Raw genomic sequence first — 24,000 nt, forward strand, 5'->3', positions numbered from 1 at the left:
TGTTTATGTGTGTGTGTGTGTGTGTGTTTGTGTGTGTCTGTCTGTGTGTGTGTGTGTTTATATGTGTCTGTCTGTGTATGTGTGTGTGTGTGTGTCTGTGTGTACGCGTGTTTGTGTGTGTCTGTGTGTGTGTGTGTGTGTCTGTGTGTGAATGAGTGTGTGTGCGCACGCGTATGCAAGCGTGTTTGGGGCTTCTACCAGTTAGTGGTGCAGGGGACCGATCTGCACACAGTTCCCAGATCACCCTGCAGATACGCCACGCCTAGTCAGGGGGTCAAGGGGGTCGAAGGTCAGCCGGCCCTGCGCACGCCGCAGGAGGGCAGAACCTACTCTAATCCGGTCCGAGCCGGTTCTTCAGCCGCGGCAGGGGCGCGTGGCGCTCTGCGGACGCGACCGCCGTGTGGGGGCGCGGCCTCCTCAGTTCCCTTCAGCGCGACCCCGCGTTAAAGTTTCCACTTCCCCCCCTCAGGTCCGCTCGGAAAATCTGCAGCGCAAATATTATTGCGAATAAATTCTTTTTTTTAACACATGTCTTTTGATATGGCGAACTCCCGGTATGAATATACCGCATGGAAAATGGCAGAATGTTTAAAAAAGCACATATTTTTTTATGGCTGAGCCGACTTCAAACGGTACCCAATCCGTCCAAACCCACCCCCTCAAAGGCTCCGCAATATTGACCAAAAATAAAACCTGACTAACTGAACTTTAGAGAATAGCACAGTGAGCCCACACTGGGCACTTCAAACTTACTTAAAGCACCCCCGCCCGCCCCCCCATCCCCCCGCCCAAAAGAAAACAACTCCAAGGTGCCCTACAGGACCGCACAAACGAAAGTTGCCGTCCCCCTTTTGAAGGCCCTAAAGCTCCTCTTTGTTCCTCTGCTCAGCCACAGACCCCCTTTTCTCTTTCCTTTTCCTCCTGTTCCAATTACATTTTGATGAAGTTCTTAAATCTTGTTAACCCCCCCCCTCACCCCCCCCCCCCGCACCGTGCTGTTCCGACCTCCAGCTCCTGCTCTTTAAGCACCAAAAGCAGGTGTGGGAATGGCTGAGTTGCCATAACATTACCATGGAGACGGGACGAACAAGTGCTGTTATTCTCTTCCACCCAGTCAGCCCTTTAAACCCCCCTACCTCCACCCCCCCCCCCCCCCCCCCCCCCCCCCAGACCCCCAAAAAAAGCACATCCTGGCTGGAGCACCTGTGACTCCCAGCCCCCAGCCGGCAGACAGAGCCAGACTACAATAGCCCCCCCTCGCTCCCTCCCTCCCTCGCTCGCTCTCCCGGTTAACAAGCCAAACACACATCAGGCGCTCTCTCTCTCTCTCACACACACACACACACGCACCCACATGAACGCCAAAAAAAAACACACACACACACACGCCAAAAAAAACACACACGCACACACACACACACGCCAAAAAAAACACACACACACACACACACACACGCCAAAAAAAAAACACACACACACACACACGCCAAAAACACACAGCCAAGGAGCGCGAGTGTTTTATTAGTTCATTTCATTTTTAAATGATCTCATTACGTTTACGGCGCCGGGCCCAGACCAATCACCGGTGGCCCAAGGAGACGGGCGCGAATAATCTGAATAACAGACCCGGGACCCGGCCCCACACCGCTGCCCTCACCTGTCAGCGGGCCGTGAAATAAGGGCCTTGGACGAAGGGTCCCCACAAGGCCGGGATAACTTCACACAGCCTGGGCGAAGCGGGGACCTGTGTGAGGGGCGGACAGGACTCTAAAAAGCGTCCGACGGACAAAAAAAAAAAAACAGTACCGCGCTCCTCGACTGAGGACGGGGGGAAAAACACTGAGACGCGTTCGCCCCGACGGAGAAGCAGATGTGCCGATAAAAACTCTGCAAGAGGTCGTGGAAAAAAAGAAGAAGAAAAAAAAAGAAAATGACTTTTAAAAGTCTGCGAAATGGATCCTCCAAGTGCAAAAACACACGCTCGCGTGCGCGCGGAGTTCATCAGCTGCTGGAGTAATCGAGCGCGCCCGCTGGCTCTGCATCAGCGCGCGCCGCTCGCGGTACTGCAGCCTGCCGAGCCGTGTGTGTGTGTGTGTGTGTGTGTGTGTGTGGGACGGGCTTCAGGGGGCCAGAGAAGAACCCGGGGGCCCCAGACGGCAGCTCTGATTCCCGCGTGGAGCGGCTTCACTGAAGCTTCTCCACCTGCTTTGTTTCTGCAAAATATCCACATACAGTGGGGAGGGGGGGGTGGGGTCCAAAAGTCGGAGGACACTACCAGGTCCTACCACTACCACTGCCAAGGAATAAGGCAATTGTGATGCTCCAGTTGCACTACTTATTCAAGAGTACGTTATCGAGAGCAGTTACAAGCCAGAAATTGAACACACGTCCTAAACGCTCACATGACATGGGGAACTAAGTAAATACCTGGCTCGTCCACCGTAAGGTAAGAATCTCTATGTGAGTTGTCACAACCCTTTATTCCATTCAAATATTAACAGATGTGTGTTCCTAAAGCTCCACATGCAAATATCTGGGCTATCAACAACCAAAACCGTCTGTCAATTCAATGAATCTGCTATTCAACCCGTTACTGCTAGTGCTACCAACACACATTTTTGTTTACTTATATTATTAAAGTTTTTATTTGTGTATACTTGAAGTATAAATCGTAATTGTATTAGCCCTTGGTAAATAAGGAAAACAATGTTGGTAGTGTAGTGAATTTTGGTCCTGACTGTATTTAATACTGAGCAATACGTATAAGAATATGCAATTTACTAAGTCAACACATAATAATAATAATAGAAAAAAAAAAAAATAATAATAATAATTAAAGTGCTTTTCCAAGATCAATTCACAAGAACTACCTCACAAAAAAAGATCAGAGACACAGCCCTTTCAGTAAAACAGGGCAGTTCACTCTGTTCAGCACTAACAGGCCAGTGTCTGCGTCCCCAGCAGTGCTCTGACAGCAGGTGAGTTGTGCAGTGCTGCACTCTGCACTCCTGTGTGGCTGTTTGTCCTGCCGGGGCCCCTCCTGGTCCCCCTTAGAGCCCTGCGTCCCCGGCAGGCTGCTGCTGCTGCTGCTGCTGCCTCTCTCTGGGCTTCAGGCCCTCTCACCAGCTCCAAAAACAACCTGGTGTCTGGCTTCTCCTCTCTCCTGTGTGTGTGCGCGTGTGTGTGTGTGTGTGTGTGTGTGTGTCTGTGTGTGCGTGCATGCATGCGTGCGTGCGTGTGTGTGCATGTGTCTGTGCGTGTGTGTCTGTGTGTGTGTGTGTCTGTGTGTGCGTGCATGCATGCGTGCGTGCATGTGTGTGCGTGTGTCTGTGCGTGTGTGTTTCTGTATGTGTATTTGCATTAGCCCACATGGATCTCGGTCCACGCTGTCAATCTACTAATTCTGGCTACATTTCGGGGGAACCCCAAAGCCCAGAGTGCTGCAAGTAGAACTATGAGAGGCCAGAGTACTGGAAAGCACCCGCTATCTGTCTAATTTTATTCCGCCACACAAGGACATCAGCTCAGGTGATGACGGCTACCCAAGGCTATTATTCAGAACAGGAGCTCACTTCCCCAAAACCGCTGTCTTCCGTGGGGGGTTCGGCATGGGGCGTAAGGAAACTAAATCAAATAAATGCATTGCCACAGGGACCGTCAGCTACAGCCTGAGCCAGTTATAACCCCCCCCTCCCCACACACACACACACACACACACACACACACACACGCACACACACACACACACACATGTTGTGAATAACAGTGAGTTGTTTTCACTTTAGGCTACTTACACGGCGGCTTCTGCTAAACCTACGATGAGTTTCCACTGGTTTAGGAGTTACGAGTTCCCAGTGGTCTCAGAATTACGACTTTCCAGCAGTTTCAGAGTTACGACTTTCCACTAATAATTCCAGAATGATCAGCTTCTGGAATTCCTGCCTGGTAACAGAAAGATGGTGACATAATAATAATAATAATAATAATAATAATAATAATAATAATCATAATCATAATCATAATTAATAATAATAATAGCAGCTTTTTGATGATGTATTGCTGATGCTGATGATTATATCAAAATCAATAAAAAATTTGATCCCAAAAAAAATAAAAGTAAATAATAATAATAATAATAATAATAATATTTTTTCTGCTTCTCATGCTCAGCACTAGCCCCCAGCTGGGTAATGCACGGCAGCCATTTCTCACCTGAACCCTCACCGCCCATCAGCAGAGGCGGAGAGGGAGGGAGTGAAAGAGGGCGAGCGGACGTTGGGCCGCGCGGGGCGGCCGCGTGGGGGTGAGCAGAGGCAGGACCTCACCAGTGTTCGCGAAGGCGCCAGCGTTTGCCCTCGGGGAGGAAGGACCACGGAATCAAACCCGAGCCGGAACGCTCAGGAACACACAACAGGAGCGGCGTACCGTCATCCCAGATAACGAGGAATAAACCACAACGAGGGTTATTAATTATTATTATTATTATTACAGATCGACGCGCGTGACAAATGGCGCTATCTGACGCAGTGAAAGTTGGACGCGACAGCAGTTCTGTCCCTGTTCATTTGCAGGAGCGTAAAGCGAACCGCTCCAATGCGTTCAAAAGTTCACACAACAGCAAGCCCGCCCGCCCGCCCTGTTACAAAGCGTCCGTGTGTTCAGTGACAGCGATCGCCCCGTGGCGGGACCGGTCAAACCGTGGTCCCCCCCTCTCTCCCGTGGTCAGTGGGAAAGGTGATTTATGGGCCTGCTGTAAAACTCTGTCACGTGCGAACGCGAGCCAGCCGAGCAAAGCCCTTCAGTATGAAGCATTCAACACCAATTCGCATCACGAGACGGCGGCAGTTTTTCCCGTAATAATAATAATAATAAGAGCGATGAAAAACTCTTTCTGGGCCCATTTCAACTCTGAGCTCCTGGAATTGCAATGAAAAATATGGACGGGGGGGGGCTGGGGGGGGGGGGGAAGGAGAGAGAACGGTTCCTTTCAGAAGGCATGGAAGCTATTTTCTCATTCACACACACGTTCATACAAAAGAGCCCTATCCCTGAACCACTGCTCAAATACCTGCGGGATGAAATCAGAAACCTTCTGAGAATTACATTAGACATTCGCTTGCCAACTGTCAGACATGTCCATGTATGAATTATTAGTATTTTCTCTTTTTCTCAGGGCTGTAAAGACTCCCATTACTTTTCTTAGAAGGCTACCTGGCTGAAGTCCTGGGGTGCAGAAACGCTTCTCCCCAGCAGAAAAGTGCCGGTGAGAGGAAGCCGTAGCGACAGATTATTATTAAAAATAATATTTTTATTTTATTTTTTAACCAGAAGGGGCTCGCTGTAACGGGCGCCCTGCTGCCAGCTTGAGTCACGTTTTGGAGGAGCGCGGGGGCACTTTTAGCAGATGGAGGGAGCGGTCCAGAGCGCGCGTTTCCACCGCGGTCTCATAAATCCAAAAAAACGAATAAATCAAACTCAGGCGGAGGGATAAACGTCTTTAAAAAACGAAGAAATTCGGGGGCCCTTCACACGATCCTCCGTTCCTGTCAGAGTTGCTCGCCTGAGCGAAAACCGAAACTCAAAATGACTAACACATTGCGGGAGAGGTTACGTTGTCCCGACCGATCCGGGTTTGGGTCAGCCGCTCGGGGGGGGGGGGGGGGGGTGGGGACGGCAGCCATTTCAACACCTGGTATTTGGACTCTCGACCCCTGGTGTCCCCGGCTCAGAACCGTGCGATTCTGCCGAGGTTCTGCTGGGCTGGAACGGAAGGCACTGCCGCCATAATGGAAGCACTACTGCCATCCAAACGCACACCGGACACACGCGCAAACTTTTCGCTTTTATTTATTTTTTTAAAACCAGAACAGCCATCACTGAGCCAAATGAGACTCGATACATCTGTCTTGAATTTTTTTTAAAAAAAGGGGGGTTGGGCTGGTAGAGAGAGAGAGAGCTCTGTTCCAAACGGGGGCCTGGTCGATTAGCCCGAGCCTCCCGCCATCCCGCTGATTAAAGGGGTTCGGTTGGGTTACGGTGGGGCGACCGAGCCGCACTCCGCTCGGAAAAAACCCCCGTCAAAGAGAAACGACGCCGAACCGGGGGGGAGATAAGCCCCGCCCCCTCCGCTGGCGGCAGGGGGTCACCTGACCGCTCGGGCCCGGCCGCGCGGGCGAACCCGTTCGGTGTCACGTTCCGTCTCCGATCCCGCAGGGGCCGCTCCTCATTGGTACCCCAGAACTTTCAACTCGGGGCCCCCCCCCCCGTACATCTGAGGCCAGGGGGGCGGGGGCCGGGGGGGGCAGCGGTCGGGCAGAGGGGCTATATTTCTCCAGCTTTTACGCCCATATTTTGAAAGTAAAAGAGGAGTGTGTGTGACTCTGCGCACGTGTGTGTGGGTGTGTATTTTGGGGGGGCAGGACGTGGTGGGGGGGAGGTTTAATATTTTCTCCGACTGCAAATAATTAAGCGGGCGAAATTTAAAACGGGTGCCGCGGACTTTTTAAGTTTGGTCGTGCTACATCAGCGCCGCAGCGCCGCTACGCTATCGTGCTACGCTATCGTGCTCTGGTTTTAATTCCCCGTCTCTTCGACTGCGCACTTAAAATCAAAGTCGAATATATCTGAGCACACCTACCTGGACACCCCCACCCCCACCACCCCCCGCTGGCCAGGAGAGGGGACGGGGGGGTCCCCTCTGACCTGAACAGGAAGCGCAGGCCCAGGGTTCGGCAGGAAACGCGGCCAGAGAATCTGACACGACGCCGCCAGAGTTTCCCCAGAAAAGCTGGTTGCAATTGAATCTCATTGTAAAGTTTGCTGATTACAGCACGCCAGAAGATCCTATTAAGCTCATTATAATTATGTTTATAGAGGGAAGGAGTGGGGGGGGGAGGGGGTTAGAGCTCTCTGCTGAACTCTCCCAGCTGCGATAAAAATCTGTGCCTATAATGGAAAACGGGCATAATGGCGGCCTTTCTCCGAGACCCCCAGCCCAAAAGCAAATGTTCTCTGGGCTCAATTTTCAACCAGAGAAAGAAAAACAAACACTTCACTTTTTCTATTACCATCCATCTCTGTGGCCGGGCCTGACGGTTTGAGTGCGCACTGTACACTTTCGCTCAATAAAAGAAATAAAATATGTAATATGACATATAAAAGACAAAATTGACTTTTAAAATCAGATGCCAGCTTTGTGGCGCAATGTAAAATTCAATTACTTTCTTTCTTTTTGCCAAAGCCAGCATGAAGTTTGGCTTTCGCATTAATTTAGTGCTTTTCAGCCTTTTCTCTAAACAAACCCGAGTAGCTTCATCCGTCTCTAGGACACGATGACGGGTAGAACAAACACACTGTCAGGGAGGGTTTCATTCCCTTTCCTGGACCTGACCTACAGTCATCATTGGCAAGACTAAGACCGTGAAACTGTCCTGTTGTCCATGAGTGGAGCGGTTAAGAAACAGGATAGGACCAATCGGAAAAGGGTTACCGGTTCAAATCCTGGGCAGGGCACTACGGGGGTACTGTAAAGCACTGGGGTACTTAAGCCTATTTACTGTTCCAGTAAATATCCAGCTCTGTGAATAGGCCGTTTGTACGCTGCGGTGGATCATGGGAATGAATATAATAATATATGAACAAACAAACAAATGGAGCACTGTCTGACCAAGGCCGTTCCACCGCAGTTGCGCTGAGATTATTTTTGCTTAAAACCACACGGTTAAGGAAGCGGCTACTTCCATCTGTACACGACAGGACTCCGCAAGGACGCAGAAAACAAATGCCGTCCTATCACGCTCAAGTGGCATTACCCATCTATAATTACATCACTGCCGAATCCTTCCGTTACACTCATCTGTAACACCCTGCATCCTCTCCTTTGAGGCCATTACATCGGTAATACGCCCTGTAATATCTGCCCTGGGGGGACATTACATACGTAACACAGGCAATAATCTTTCCTTGGGATCATTACATAAGTAACACACCCTCATAATCTCTCCTCTGGGGTCATTACATCTTTAGTACGCCTCGTAACATCTCAACTGGGGCTGCGCAGTGATGGGAGGAGCCTATGGGCTATGACAGGAGCCGGCTTTGCTGATTGGTCGATTCGTTCGTCTGTTCAGTAACCTTCCGACGCACCGGGACAGCGGACGGGGAATGGGGGGGCAGCCTGGGGGGGGGGGGGGGTGATGTGGGTTTGAGATACAGGTGTGAGCTCTGTCGTTACACCCTAGAGGACCGCGTGTCAGCAGATCTTCGCTCTCTTAGGATAAGCACATAAGAAAGAGAGCAGGGCTGTGAGTGTGACTGCAGCCTCCTCCCACGGGCAGGGGAGCAGCCTGCTCAGAGGTCTTCATCTCTGGAGACGTCCCATATTATCCTAAGCATGACTGATAATACTCAGGCTGGCAGTTGCACAAAATAACATGTTGGACAGCTTCTGTGAACCGCTCACAATGCACTATGTACATATGTGTGTGTGTGTGTGTGTGTGTGTGTACACGCACACACATACATACAAGCACATCAACATGGCAGACCACTCGGATGCAATTAAAAAAAAAAAAAAAAAAAAAAGGAAGTGGTGATTAATTAAAAAATTTTCCAACCAATTTAACGCTGAGGGGCAAGTTTATTCTGGACATAGACCAACATAAAGATAAGGGCCCTGAATGTGAGGTCAGGTGTGACCCTACAGCGGAGATGGCTGGGTGTGGGGGGGGGGGGGGCACTGGAGCTGACCAGGTGGAACCTTCAGCTCGGGGCTATCAGAAACCCCTGAGACACAGCTGGGGGTAAGGGTGGGGGGTGGGGGGAGGAGAGGCTCTCGGCTTTAAAAATGGAAGGGGTTGCAGGTTCAAACCCCACATGGGACACTACTGTTTGATCCCCTTGTCCCCAAGCAGGTCCCTGACCCTAATCACGCTGCACCACTTAAAAATCACAAACACAACGTGCAAAAGATTTCTGCAGTGCAAGTCTGCTGAGAGTCTGCAGTGCGACTATCAGGGAAGTACCGGACCGGAGTGAGCTTCTGCGTCCAAACATTTAAGCAAGTCTGAAAGAATGCGTGGGGAGGGGGAGCGGACGCTCAGAATTCCTGTTAGCCTACTGTCATGCAGTTATCAGTTCCGGCTCGGGTTCGACAGGACCGGCGGGGGACGGAGGGGGGCGTGGCAGGGGAGAGCCCAGCAGCTTGTCGCCAGATGAGCAGGGCGACGTTAGACAGCTTCTCACCACACGCACACATTTTTTCAATGCCACCACCCACCAACACACACACACGCTCACACACACGGGGACACATACACAGACACACGCACTGTACAAACACAAACGCACACACACGCACACACACACACACACACACACAGAGTAAACTCTAACATTCCTCATCCTGAGGCTGAAAATGCAATGAAAAGTAATTTCTGCATCCCTCCCTCCCTCCCTCCCTCCCTTCCTCTCTTTCTCAATGTGCAGATGTGTAGATATGCTGGCCTGTTAATATTAACACAACAAGGAACAAAAGCAGTGCCTTGTACTCCAAACACATGGACCGTTAATGGAAGAAGCAGGAATGGTTTATGATGTGACTGGTTTACAAAAGGGCTTGGTGTCCTGCCAGCATTCCCCTTCAGTTTATAATACTTCAGAATGAGCAATATCCCCAAGCCCAGCGGGACAGGGGGGTTTTCGGGCTGCGAGGTGCAGCCAGAGGTTCTCTCTCGCCCGTCCTGCACGCGGAACTCCAGGAACGGGGACAGGGAGCCGGGAGGGGGTGAGTTTTGGGTCCGACCGTGTAAACTCCGAAATGTCTCGGACAAACAAACATTCCGATGAGGGAACATTCCAGTCGGTGGCATTCACAGCACAATGGCACTCTCTGTCCGTACAGGGCTGGGGGGGGGGGGGGGTAGGGGTGCAAACCGTGTTTCTCCTAAAAAAAATATTTCTGTTCAGTACCCCCCCCCCCCCACTCCACTCCTCCCACAGGCTGTTTTGGGCCCAGACCCAGGAGCATAACAGGCCCCATCTTGCAGAGTGGACTAAGGGTCCGGTAGCATAGCAGCAGCACAACACCCAACACCACTAATTCACACCCACCCCCCCCCCCTCACCCAGAACCGCAGGACTGTAAACCCGCACGCCGCACACCCCGCGGGGTCACGGGAGGGAGGGGGGTGGAGTCAGATGTCAGGTGAAGGGGCAGAAGATTGACGAGTCTGTGATGAGACGCGGAGCCCCGCCCCGCCGCCTACAGGGGGTCTTCGCCATGAGCGAAGCAGGAAGCGGACCCCCGGAAATGCCAGGAATGTGACAAGCCGCTGCCGGAACTCTGGAGGGTCTGAATTCTAGAACCCTCCAACATTCCAAGCAAGGCTTTCCAGGCACAAAAGCATACACGCACGCAGGCATACGCACACAAACACACGCACACACACACGCACACACGCACACACACACTCCCGAGGTCCTGTGGCTAGGCCCCCTCATAGTGTGAAACCCAGTTGGGCTGGTCTGCACTTACCCAGTGGCGGTGCCCAGCGACACTGAGGCCAGAGAGGAGCCCAGCTTCCTGCTGTCCCACAGCCGGCCCTCTCTCTCCCGTACCTGAGATAACACCAGCGTACCATTATACACAGCCGTACACACACACACGCACGCGCACGCACACACACACACACTCACCCGCGCACGCGCACACACACACACACAAACACACACTCACGCGCACGCATGCACGCACGCACACACACACACACACACACACCCCAGAGCCGGCCCTCTCTCTCCCGTACCTGAGATAACACCAGCGTACCATTATACACAGCCGTACACACACACGCGCGCACACACACACACACACACACACACCCCAGAGCCGGCCCTCTCTCTCCCGTACCTGAGATAACATCAGCGTACCATTATACACAGCCGTACACACACACATGCACGCGCACACACACTCACGCGCACACACACACAGACACACACACACACTCACGCGCACGCATGCACGCACGCACACACACCCCAGAGCCGGCCCTCTCTCTCCCGTACCTGAGATAACACCAGCGTACCATTATACACAGCCGTACACACACACACTCACCCGCGCACACACACACACTCACGCGCACACACACACACACACGCAGGCACGCACGCACGCACGCACATGCACACACACACCCCATTATACACAGCCGTACACACACACGCGCGCGCGCACACACACACACACACACACACCTCAGAGCCGGCCCTCTCTCTCCCGTACCTGAGATAACATCAGCGTACCATTATACACAGCCGTACACACACACAAACACTCACCCGCGCACACACACACACACTCACGCGCACACACACACACACACGCACGCACGCACACACGCACGCACGCACATGCACACACACACCCCATTATACACAGCCGTACACACACACACACACACACACACATATCAGCCAAAGTACACAGTCAAACGTCAGGCACCCTGCTGGAAACAGCTAATCTCATGTGAAGCCACTGAGTTTTTTTAATCCCCCACCTGATTGAAGCCAGTGGTCAGGAAGTGGTCCGAGTCCTTTATCCACAGTATGCGCGAGTCCTTGTTGTTCTGATGACCCGGTGCACTCTGTAAGAAAGACAAACGAGAGCTCATCTCTCTGTGCGGACCCAGGAGCGGAGGGGACAAACACCAGCGTATGCAGCATTATGACCTCTACAAACACCAGCGTATGAAGCACTATGACCTCTACAAACACCAGCGTATGTAGCATTATGACTTCTACAAACACCAGCGTATGCAGCATTATGACCTCTACAAACACCAGCGTATGAAGCATTATGACCTCTACAAACACCAGCATATGAAGCATTATGACCTCTACAAACACCAGCGTATGCAGCATTATGACCTCTACAAACACCAGCGTATGTAGCATTATGACCTCTACAAACACCAGCGTATGTAGCATTATGGCTGCTACAAACACCAGCGTATGCAGCATTATGACCGCTACAAACACCAGCGTATGTAGCATTATGACCTCTACAAACACCAGCGTATGTAGCATTATGACCTCTACAAACACCAGCGTATGCAGCATTATGACCTCTACAAACACCAGCGTATGTAGCATTATGGCTGCTACAAACACCAGCGTATGCAGCATTATGACCTCTACAAACACCAGCGTATGTAGCATTATGACCTCTACAAACACCAGCGTATGTAGCATTATGGCTGCTACAAACACCAGCGTATGTAGCATTATGACCTCTACAAACACCAGCGTATGAAGCATTATGACCTCTACAAACACCAGCGTATGAAGCATTATGACCTCTACAAACACCAGCGTATGTAGCATTATGACCTCTACAAACACCAGCGTATGTAGCATTATGGCTGCTACAAACACCAGCGTATGTAGCATTATGACCTCTACAAACACCAGCGTATGAAGCATTATGACCTCTACAAACACCAGCGTATGAAGCATTATGACCTCTACAAACACCAGCGTATGAAGCATTATGACCTCTACAAACACCAGCGTATGTAGCATTATGACCTCTACAAACACCAGCGTATGTAGCATTATGACCTCTACAAACACCAGCGTATGCAGCATTATGACCTCTACAAACACCAGCGTATGTAGCATTATGACCTCTACAAACACCAGCGTATGTAGCATTATGACCCCTACGTGAACAGCACTTTACTCAGTGTCAACACATTCACATAAAAGCTACTGGCGAAACCGATGGACACAAGATATAAAATACAAAATTCTTTCACTCCTTCATTCATTCATTCCTTCAGTCATCCAGTTCCTGAGGGAAATGGACTCGCGGAGAGGAGGAAAGACTGCATCAGGAGCGGAGGAGTGCAGGCTCAGTCTGGACCGGGGCGATGTGTTTTTCCGCTTAATTTATCGGTCTCATCTCGAGAACGGCAACGAGCGACGCGATAACCCGGCCGTGAGTGAGGCCAGATGTGGCGGTGACTCACCAGCAGCTGGATGCACGGCAGACGGTGACAACCGGATGAAGGCGAAGAAACTCGGCGAACCGCCGGTGAACCCGTGACCCCACGCCGACCCCACCCCGACCCCCACGACCCAGAGCAGCACACCCAGGTACCACCTAACGTTCCTGCAACGCTCCCGCAACGTTGTGGCAATGCTATCTGGTTACAGAAATGGCACAACAACACCGAGAGAAACCAGGTGCCTGAGGGCTCAAGGTGAGGTGCAGGTCTGGAAAGATGGGGCCTGACTGGATGATAATAGACTCTTCCGGCCCCAAGTAAGCACTGATTGGATGAGGACAGACTGTTTTGGCTAAGAGAAGCTCTGATCAGAAGAGCACTGACTCTTTTGACTAAGACAGGCCCTCATTGGATGACCACACTCTTTGGGCTGAGGTAAGCTCTGACTGGATGAGCACAGACTCTTTTGGCCAAGGTTAAGCCCTGATAGGATGAGGACACATACTTTTTTCCAAGCTAACCTGTGATTGGATGACGACAGGCTTTTGGCCTAGATGAGCCCAAATTGGAAGAGGACAGGTACTTTTTGCCAAAGTAAGCTCTGACTGGATGAGCACAGACTCTTTTTGGCCAAGGTAAGCCCCGACTGAGAGAAGACAGACTCTTTTGGCAGGAGAGAGGACATCTCGGTCAGAGCTCCACATGGAGGAATGTGCAAGCGGGGCGAAACTGCAACCCAGACAACCGGAGCGGCGGAAAAATAAAAAAAGCGCAGAGCTCCCGGTACTCCCGCCAAACCCGCCGCGGTATGCCTGGGCGTGCGGCGGCGCGGATGGCGGACTCTGCCGCCATTAGGCCCGGCGAGAATTTCCACGGAACGGGTTCCGGCCGCAAGCGCTCCTCTTCCCCGCAGGCGGCCCGCCTCGCCTCCCCCCAAAATTACCGCCGCTGGTTTTTTGTACGGCCGCTGTCTGAGCCAGAGAGCGCGACGCCGCGACGCGGGTTCGAGAGTGAGAGGCCGGCTGGGGCGGGGGGGGGGGGGGGCATCCAAAAATGACACGTTACTACTGGCACCAATCACCACTGAGAGTAAGAAAATAAAGGGGGGGGAGGGGGGGGGGGGGGAAGAAAAAAACAAAAAAAAACGAAGTTTGGTCATCAGAAGGGTATAAAAATAAAAACATGCCAGGCCACGTCCTCCCGTGCAAACATCCCAAACGAGGGTGCATGGACCTCACTGTGCCGAGCGGCATCCGGGGGTGGGAACAGCACCTTAAAAACAGCCCTTACAGGAGACACAACCCCAGCGGGGAACATGTGGGGTGAATCAAAGTCTAATCAAAACCCCATTTCCTTTTCACCCATGACAACAACACCCCCCCCCCCTCCCCACTCTACCCCAACCCTCCAGTGCAGCGGTTAGAGGGGACAAGTGAGGCAGGAAAATAAGAGAAGAAGTTTTGTGTGTATTTTAAAAGTTCTTTTCCCCTCACACACACACACACACACACACACAGAGCTGGTGCTGAGGGAAGTTCGGGAGGGACGGTGACAGGCAGCTCTCCCGCTCAAACGCTCACGGAGAGCAGGAGGACCGCACGTCAAACGCGTGGAAAACAACACGGGCCCCGTCTGCCGAGCGTTAACCTCGGGGAAGAGGCCTGAGGGATTCACCTGCGCTGCTCTCAGGCTCGGAGTGCGGTGGGTGCTTCAGACTTTGGAACCGCCCCACGGAGTATTCATTGAAACCAGCGCGTGTACGACCCCAGTTCAGGACTACATTACCCAACTCCATTCCACCGGTTGGGGGGGATGGGGGGGAAGGAGGACGTGGATGTTTTGAGCAGTACCCCTTCAGTAATTTGCACAAGTTTAATCATTAAAGGTCTGACCAACACGGGTGCTTCCTGCACTATTTACCAGGGTAAATGGAGCTTTGTCGAAACAGCCATGACTCACTGTTTTTTTCCCCTTAAGCTTCCTTCCTGGTTTGGAATGGGCAATATTTACGAACGTTCATCACTGCAACAGCCGCTGTCGATCGGAGAGAGTGCAGACGAGCATGCGCTCGCCGCCAAAGCATGCAGAAGCAGCTACTGCATCAGCCGCAACATGAATGGAAGGAAGGGGAGGGGGGGGGTACCAATTATGCAGGATTATGACTAATTATTAGGCTGCGTACCACAGTCAGCACCGCGGTGGTCCGGATTCCGCACCACACTGTGGGGGCCAGTCCGTGAGCTTGAGCTGCGCTTTATCAGGATGAGCCACCCAGCAGCCCATGGCTCGGCGTTTGACAGCACGCTTGGGGTGAGAAGGAGGAGGAGGAGGAGGAGGAAGAGGCCACAGCTGTGCGTAGGAGCTACCGCAGGAGCGCTGCGCGGTAGAGGTACCCCTGAGTGACTCATGAAAACACCGCGCGTGTAACACGTGGCAACAACAACAAAAAAAAACCTCACAGCTGCGAGCGGGGCAGGAAACACGATAGCGCATAGCGGCCGGCTCCAAAGACCCATACATCAGAAACAGCAGGCCGAGCGGCCCACGGAAGGAGGGAGAGAGAGTTAAACCCCCCTCCTCTTCTACTCTGCGCACGGCCGAATCTCCAAAGTGACAACAGAGCCAAAAAAAACCCTCCTCCCCCCTCCCCCCGTAGAGTGACACGTGCGGCTCAGCGGCCCGGGCCAAGCGGGTCACCCAGCGGTCCCCTCCCCCGAGGCACAGCAGCTCTCCCCCGTCCCGCCCCGTCCCGCCCCGCCCCGTCCCGCTCCACCCCGCGAGCACACAGGCTTTTTCCGCCACGGCCGCCGCGTCCCCCCCCCCCGGGGTAAAAACACGGGCCTCTCGCCGGAGCGCGGGCCCGCCGGGCCACCGTAAATATCCCGGGACTGTAAGCAGACCTGAGACATTAAGCAGCTTTATTTACCGCCCCGCCACTCCACCGCTGGACAGGCGGAGCCAGAGGTCTGCACAGGAGGGTCCCGCAGCTCGGCCTCAGCGAGCGCTATTAAAATCTAATCTGCACCAGGGGGGAAGGCAATAATTTAACCTGAACTCAAGTATTCAATTTATATGTTAATTGATTAAAATTATTATTATTATTTTTTTTTTAATTCTCTGTCCCCTTAATTACTCTGAGAAAAAGGAACGGGGGGGTTCTGTGAGTCTTCGTAGTCGCCATAATCGTTTCACGCCACTTTCTGGCCTCTTCCCTCCTCCTGCTTGCCCTTTGTCTCGCTACTGGGGTTTTTTTTTTTAAAAGCACAAACAGGGACGCAGCGTAACGCGGTTTGGCGGTTGGCGTTTCGCTCGCGGCGCGTCCAGCCGCAGAGCCCTGTGCTGGCGCAGGGACGGCGAGGCCTGCGCCGGGCCCAGCGCTCGGGCTCCAGATCCCCCCCCCCACGCGCCCAAGAAAAACAAACAGCCGTCACGGACGCCGCAGCTCCGAGCGGAAAAAAAGGGGGACGTGTGTCTGGCAGATGTTGCGCTGGGCGATGATGTCATCGGCCGGTGCGTCGGGTCCCTCGGCTCGCTCGCTGTCCGTCACGCTGCGCGCTGGACCGACTCGCGGGCGGACGCGGCGGCGGAGGAAGGGTGCGAAGGCCTCACGCGCCAACGCCGGCCCCACCCGCTAGGGGAGGTACAGCCAGCTGCACACAGTGAGGGGACCAGTGTGTGCGTGTGTGTGTGCGTCTGTGTGTGTGTGTGTGTGTGTGTGTCTGTGTGTGTGTGTGTGTGTGTGTGCGTCTGTGTGTGTGTGTGTGTGTGAGAGTGTGTGTGTGTGTGTGTGCGCGCGCGTGTGCGTGTGTGTGTGTTTATGTGAGTGTGTGTGTGTGTGTGTGCGTGTGTGTGAGTGTGTGTGCGTGTGTGCGCGCGTGCGTGTGTGTGTGTGTGTGTGTATGTATGTGTGTGAGTGTGTGTGTGTGTGCGCGTGCGTGTGTGTGTGTTTATGTGAGTGTGTGTGTGTGTGTGTGTGTGTGTGTGTGTGCGCGTGTGCGTGTGTGTGGGTGTGTGAGTGTGTGTGGGTGTGTGTGCGCGCATGTGTGTGTGTGTGTGTGTGTGTATGTGTGTGCGTTTGTCTGCGTGTGTGTGTGTGCATGTGTGCGCGCATGTGTGTGTGTGTTGTGGGTGTGTGAGCGTCACATGGGGCACGTATATTTTCACAACTGCACTCAAAAATTTGAAATACAGTCCAATAACTTAAGCGAGTGAAGTGTATTCTCAAACCCCGAATACTGCATGCCTGTGCACACATTCCAGCGCGTGATTTCACAGCTGCGTCGGAAACTGCGCAGAGAGAGCCGGAGAGAGCAGAGAGCCGCAGAGCTGCAGCCCGGACTGCACCGTGCGACCCGCACTGATTTAAACTCGCGTTCCCTTATCTGGACGTCGCAGCTCGTTGTCATGCCCCCTGGGCACGACTTAGCATGACTCTCTGACCTAGCCTGTGCTTACTGTGAGAACTGGACTTAATGTGTTCATGGCCATGAATAACTGTTACTTAATGAGTATTGTACCTTATCGGACCTGTGTTTTGTAGCAGTTCCAGGGGACCTTCGGCATGCACTTATTTTACGTCACTTTGGATAAAAGCGTCCCCACAGGCACTCCAACGGCACAGTCCAGCGACCATTCATACAGCTGAGTTTGTAATTGAGACATCTATAAAAAGAATTATTAGTTGATCTAATATGGGGAGAGTCAGGAAGGAAAGCGAAGACGAATGGAAGCTTAAATGCTGTGAAAAGCATATCCTGGAGAGCCGCAGGGGCTGCTGGCTTTCATTTTTACGCAGTACTTGAGTGGCACAGCAATAGATCAGTTAAAACAGTTACATTACACAGTTAACTCATGTCCCCTGGTTTCTACTAAATGGATCGCTGGTCTTACGGAGAGAAAAAAACCCAGCAGACTCTATGGCTCTCCAGGACCATAACTGAGTATCACTGCAGTAAAAAGGAAAATGCGTCCATATAAAGTAGGAGTGTCCAATCTTATCTGAAAACGGCCAATGAGGGTGCAGATTTTTGTTTTACCCCAGCACTAAGACAATCTCTGGGTGTCCCTACACAGGACAGAGGGAGAGAGGGAGAGAGGGAGAGAGAGGGAGAGAGGAGGGGAAAATGTACGATGCAGGGGTTAAGAAAATTAAACGAAAGAAAAAAAAACACCTTTTTTTATTTTTCCAACTACAGAGAGAGGGAGAAGGTCTGCAAGAAGAAAAGCAGCGACGACCCAAGGAAAAAGAGAAGAAAGAAGGAGGGATGAGCCGGGACGATGGCGAACCTTCGGAGAAATGTCGATGTCAGCGTCTGCCGGCTCACGGGTTCGTATTAAAAAAGTTTCCCAATGAAAACAGAGGGAAGCCCCCCCCCCCTCCCCGTTACCGCTGTTCAGATTTCTGCCCGTCGTGCGTTTGAGCAGAGAGACAGCATCTGCCTCACCGAGAGAGAATGTTGATTCACTAACCAGGAGAAATATCAGGTGTCTCTCTCTCTCTCTCTCCCTCTCTCCACATATGGTAACCATTTCCAACTCTCACTTCTCTCTCCAGTCCTTCTTTTGAGTTCTTTTCCATTTCTCTGTCTTTTTCCCCCCATTTGTCTTTCCTCACATTGTCTTTCTTCTTTCATCCATACCTGCTACCGAAAGATGCCCAGCACCCTTCCCTCTCTGCCCTCCCTCCGTCTCGCTCCCCCTGTCCTTCACTCCTCCTCCGACCGTAGGAATCCCATCGTCCTTTCCCTCGGTTCTCCTCTGACAGAGGCCTGTCCCCCCTTCCCTTGACCTTCTCCTCAAATAGAAACCCCATCCCCCCTTTTCTACACCTCTTCTCCCGTAGAGCCATTCCCTCTCTCCCTGCTGACAAAAGCCAGGAGGGGCTCACTGCAGGCAGGGGAAAAACAAGGAGAAGAAAAGGGGAGGGAAAAAAAAACGACAGAAGAAAAAAGCAAACCAGGCATTTTATTCTTTCATTTCCTCTGCCGCCACCACATTTCCACCGATGATTAAAAAGGCCTTTCCATCTCCCTCTCCATCTCCCTCTGTATCTCCCAGTGACCTCACTCACTCTCTCTCTCTCTCTCTCTTTTTCTCTCGCTCCCTCCATCTCTCCCTCTCATTTTCATTCCCAATTTTACTTGTGAGAGATGGAAATGAGAGATTAGCCGTCTCAGCTCAGCATAAATCAGGGCATTTCCTAAATATGTCACAGAACTCGCTCCCCTCTAAACCATGGGCCACCGAAGGGCCCATCCCGCGCACAGCTCCCCCTAAGAGAGAGGACAAACGGGTGTGTGTGTGTGTGTGTGTGTGTGTGTGTGTGGGGTGTTTTAAAAGCTGAACGCATTTCCAGAAGGGCAGTCTGTTTCTATAGCTCGTAGGTTGGAAAGCACAGAGGGCAGAAATGGCACGCTGTCCCATTATGAAGCAGCATTTAAAGACCAGCTTTATTGAGCAGGGGAAGGTGTTGCATCACCGCAGAAGCATCGGACCCGCGGCCGCGCATTCGTGATCTAATCATGCCGGGGGGGGGGGGGGGGGGCTGCAGGGGGGGGGGGGGGGCGGTCCGCAACACGAGACGCACGGCGCAGGCCGCTTTACCGGTGAGAGGCATTGTGGGAAATCTCGGGCATTTTAAAGCAGCCGTTATATTTGCAGCCGGCCGAGCAGAGAGGGTTCTAGAACTCCGGGTTCTGTGGGGGGGGTTGGGTGGGGGGGCTGCGGAACGGCGCAATCTCACACTCAGGAACTGTGCTCCTTATTCTACACGCGGCCACCATGACACATCAGAACATAAACTCTGTGTGTATAAATACACACACACACACACACACACACACACAATGCAGTCAGTATGTATACACAAATACTAATTCAGTGGTCAAGGTCATCCCAGGTCTCCCACATAGTCATTTTCCCAGCTAAATAACTGGCGGGTGCCCGGCCTTGTTGAACCGCTTGTTTACTACACATTAAGGGTAATTGTCTTTTACCCTCTTTCTTTCTCCCTCCCTCCCTCTCTCTCTGTCTCTTTTTCACTCTCTCTCACTCCCACTCTGAGAGAACACATGTTTAGAAACACACACGGATTAAAATCCAGCTGATGTGAAACAGGAGGACAACAGCGTAGGCTCCCGGACCCCAAAGGGGGAATGTAGAAATGGCAGAAAGTCTGGGATAAATATAGCCATGCAGCCTGAATGAATAGGTTATCCAGAGGAGCCCACCCACCTCCCCCCCCCCCCATTTTGTTTAGATTTTTTTCCTCTTATTTTGAAATTTTTGGGGGAGAATCTTCCCACGGACCGCTGGGGAACTGGCTGAGAGCACAGCAGAGAGAGGGAGAGAGAGAGAAAGCAGAGCCCTTTACCCAGATTTCATCCCTCCTTCCCTTGAAACAAACCAGCCCCCCCCCCCACCCAACATCAGCCTTTCATATATTTGCTCCCTCTTTTATGAGGCGCCAATCAAGGGAATCTCAACCAATGGGGATCCAGCAGGGCCACATTCCAGCAACCTCACTGGCTCTCATTCTCTGGCAGGATGACACAACTGGCTCCTATTAACATCTGGATTAATGGAGACGTATGAGCGCGTTTATCTGGCTGTGACAACGAACAATTTTCAAAAATGAATGTTTGGACACATGGTTAATTGAACAGAAGTTGTGCTAAAACACATCTGTAAGCGATGCTCATTGCACATAATTGTGTGGCTGCTCGGAGACCTGCGATTCCCATCAGAGGGTTTAAGGGGATAATTTCGGCCTGTGGAAAAGAGGAGGATTTACGAGCCAAGCTGTGAATCACGCTGGAGCCGCACACTGGAGGCCCAGAAGAGCGGGCCAGACCCAGCTCAGCTCCTGTCAGAACCCGCACACACCAGCTACGCTTTGGCCCCGCTTCTTTAAAAAAAATAAAACCCAGGTTTCAGCTGGCTTAAGAGCTGGACGGTGCTGTAGCTCGGGGAGGGGGGGGAGGGGGGGGGTATTTTTCTCAGAGTGTATTCTGAAAGGTCAATAACCGCACCACTCACCAATTTGAACGTCTTTTTTTTCTTTAAGAAGCGTGAAAGTGTTTGGGTTAGACGTGAAACAGAGGGCTGAAGAGGAGAGGGCTGACCTCTGAGGAAAGATCTCCTCTCCTCTCCTCCTCCTCCTCCTCATCTCTCCCGTCACCTCTTCTCCTCTGTCTTCTCCTTTTTCCTCCTCTCCTGCACTCCTCTCCTCCTCACCTCTCTTCTTCCTCTCCTCTCCTCCTGCTCTATTCTCCTCCTCCTGCTCTACTCTCCTGTCCTCTCCTCCCCTCCTCCCCCCCCCCCCCTGCCAGTCTGCATGGCGCTATAAATACTCGGGGGGTGAAACGTAAGCGGCGGGGCCGCGGCGGGCGCCCCAGCGTGGCTCCTGGTCCTCCCCGCCGCGCTTTCTCACCAGTATTGGTTTCAGGAGCTGGCACCCGACCCTCCGCCAGCGCAGCCGCTTCTTTTTTTATTTTCCGCAACCTTTTCTCTTCCCCCCTCTTCTTCTTCCTCTCCCCTTTCCATCACAGTCGTTCGGGTCTCCAAACGCAAACGAATCGCATTTATAAACGATTATAAAAGACGATTATAAAGATTTGTCACAGATGAATCGACCGGTCGCGATAAACACGGACGAATCGGCAGGTCGCGATAGACCCACTGACCCCAGCACGGGTTTAAATTTAGCCACGTTGGAAAACAGAACCCTAATATTATTGTACCTATACCTATACCTTTTCTGATAGCCAATAGCTGTGAGAACCCTGTGGTAAACAGATGCCCTGTGCTTGTATAAGGTGACGTTCCCAACAGGCGTCTCATGATTTTTCACGCGGCCAACGTAGCAATTTTCGGAAATAGCAGCAGGTCTTCCCACGTACGCCCCATTCGGGGTAACGCATCCATACGGGGCAAAGTTCCCAACGGCTTCTCCGCGCCGCCCCCCCCCCCCCCCCCTCGCCCCTTTTAAGGAAAACGGGTCTTAAAGTCCCGTTTCCGGAACGCGGATCGTTTTAAGGGCAGGAGCGCGCCCGATGCCAAAAAAGAGGTAAAACGCGGTGAGAGGGCCACACGCTGTCCTGTCCCGGAGCGGACGGGGGTAACCCAATACAGGACAGACCACTGCTGGGCAGGTCCCGTAGGTGTAGAAACCATTAGTGACCGTCGGGGCGCAAAGTCTCGCAGCTCACATCCAGGAAGGAAGGGAGGAAGGAAGGAAGGAAAACAGCCCTCGCGCATTATTATTTCTATTCTCCTATTTTTGGGGCGCCGCGTTCTTCCCTCCCACGGATAACAGTGCACGCTGCTGACAGACCAAGACTCCCAAGGCCGGGATTCTGGAAAATTCCAGCCAAGAAAAAAAAAACACACACACAAATAAAAACACACGCGCACACAAAGATGGCTCCCGCCCGTTTTCTCTGTCAGAACGCTGCAGGACATCGGGGTTCGGGAGAGAGAGAGACCCGCAAACACAAAAACGAGCCGCGCTGCGCACATCTGGCCACCCCTGTCCCGAGCGGCGCCTCGAACGGGGACGGCGGGAAGCCCTCGGTGGCGGGTCTGGTGACGCGGGCCTACAGATCGGCTCAAATTCACTGTGCAACGGCATAAAACACAGAACGAGGGCGGGAGCCTGTGATTATTTCACCGCTGTGCTCATTGGCTCCTGTCCCCAGACTGAAGGGGCCAGCTGGGCTGAAGCTTCCGGCCCTGAGGACAGGAGCGCTCACACACGGACACTTGCGGCCAGCGAGCATCATGGGAAATCAGGAGGAGTTACGCAGGGCGAGGCATTCTCAAGGGTTCTACCACAGGTTCCCCGTAGCAGCCAGATGTTCGGTTCTGCATCGCGAGCAGTTCTCTCTCTCTTCCGCTGAAGCTGAAAAGCTCAGATGGGACACAGATTGTGATGGGACCCTTCCAAGGATGACACAATGGCATTGTAAGCTTATCTTGGGCACACCTCCCCAAGAATACTCACAAACTGCATGACAGCTCGGCACTAAAAATTTGCCGTTAACAACCAAAAACGTTTTGAGGAAGCAGAGAGGATGGACGGAATGTCGGAAAGGTGTGTGAAAAGTGTGCACTTAAACAAATGTTTAAATGAACATCCTGGCATTCGATCCGTCATCGCCGTGAACGCAGCACCTGGCAACACGGTCGCCATGGAGAGCCCGTGCGAGCCGGACTCCGCACCACTGCGGCGATAAGAGCGAACGCGGGAAAGTTCTAGAACGTGAGAGAACGCGACCGCGGAAACGTAGCCGGTGATGACGGTGTTTGGCAGATGCGCACCGGCAGCTGAAGAACAGACCTGCCCCCCCCCCCCCCAGATTCACAGGGTCGAGATGAAAAGCGATTTGTCACCGCAGAATGATTCCCTTTGTCGTCTACAACCCTTTCATAATCGCGAGGGTTCTGGCTGGCCGGCTTCCATTCTCCCGACAGCCACATGAGAGGCGCTGAGTCTTCAAAGCGCCAGTGCACGCGTGCACCCCAGCCGCGTCCCACAAAGCTCAGTCAGGACAAAGAGACCTCCCGAAAATCAAAGAGGCCCGAAAGGCACTGCGCGCACATGCACACAAAGGCGCACGCAGACACGCACGCACATGCAGGCGTGCGCACACGCAGGCGCACATACACGCGTGCACTCAAACGCACATACGACTCTTTCCCCGCGTAAATCACCCCGTCCTGCGGTCCCGCGACGGGAAGAAGTCTTTGATTCAAACTGGCTTAACACCCAACTCTTCCTGCACCATCATACCCCACCAAATCCACAATAAAGACAACCACGGCACAGCACTGCACCTGTCAACAAGAACAGGGAGGAGGCTAGCTCACACTGCAGGTGTTCAGTCTGCTGTACATTTCAGACACAACGTCACACTTCACGTTAACCAGTCTCATTCACACAGGCCGATTAAGAACGTAATGTCTAACTACAGTAGCGCTATGAGTG

At 52.6% G+C, this 24,000-nt stretch overlaps 1 protein-coding gene across 2 annotated transcripts in view; it reads right to left on the reverse strand.

Annotated features, from left to right (window-relative positions):
• LOC118217016 (mitochondrial import inner membrane translocase subunit tim16-B-like) overlaps window positions 1-24,000 on the reverse strand; it is a 139,524-nt gene that overhangs the window by 86,175 nt on the left and 29,349 nt on the right. For both annotated transcript variants that reach the window (XM_035398746.1, XM_035398744.1), the window contains exons 8-9: window positions 11,562-11,648; window positions 10,535-10,617 (exon numbers count right to left, since the gene is read on the reverse strand). In XM_035398746.1, coding sequence (XP_035254637.1) covers window positions 10,535-10,617; window positions 11,562-11,648 — 170 coding nt within the window. The remainder of the gene's footprint in view (window positions 1-10,534; window positions 10,618-11,561; window positions 11,649-24,000) is intronic.

Source organism: Anguilla anguilla, chromosome 17 (assembly GCF_013347855.1).
Source record: "Anguilla anguilla isolate fAngAng1 chromosome 17, fAngAng1.pri, whole genome shotgun sequence".
NCBI lineage: Eukaryota > Metazoa > Chordata > Actinopteri > Anguilliformes > Anguillidae > Anguilla > Anguilla anguilla.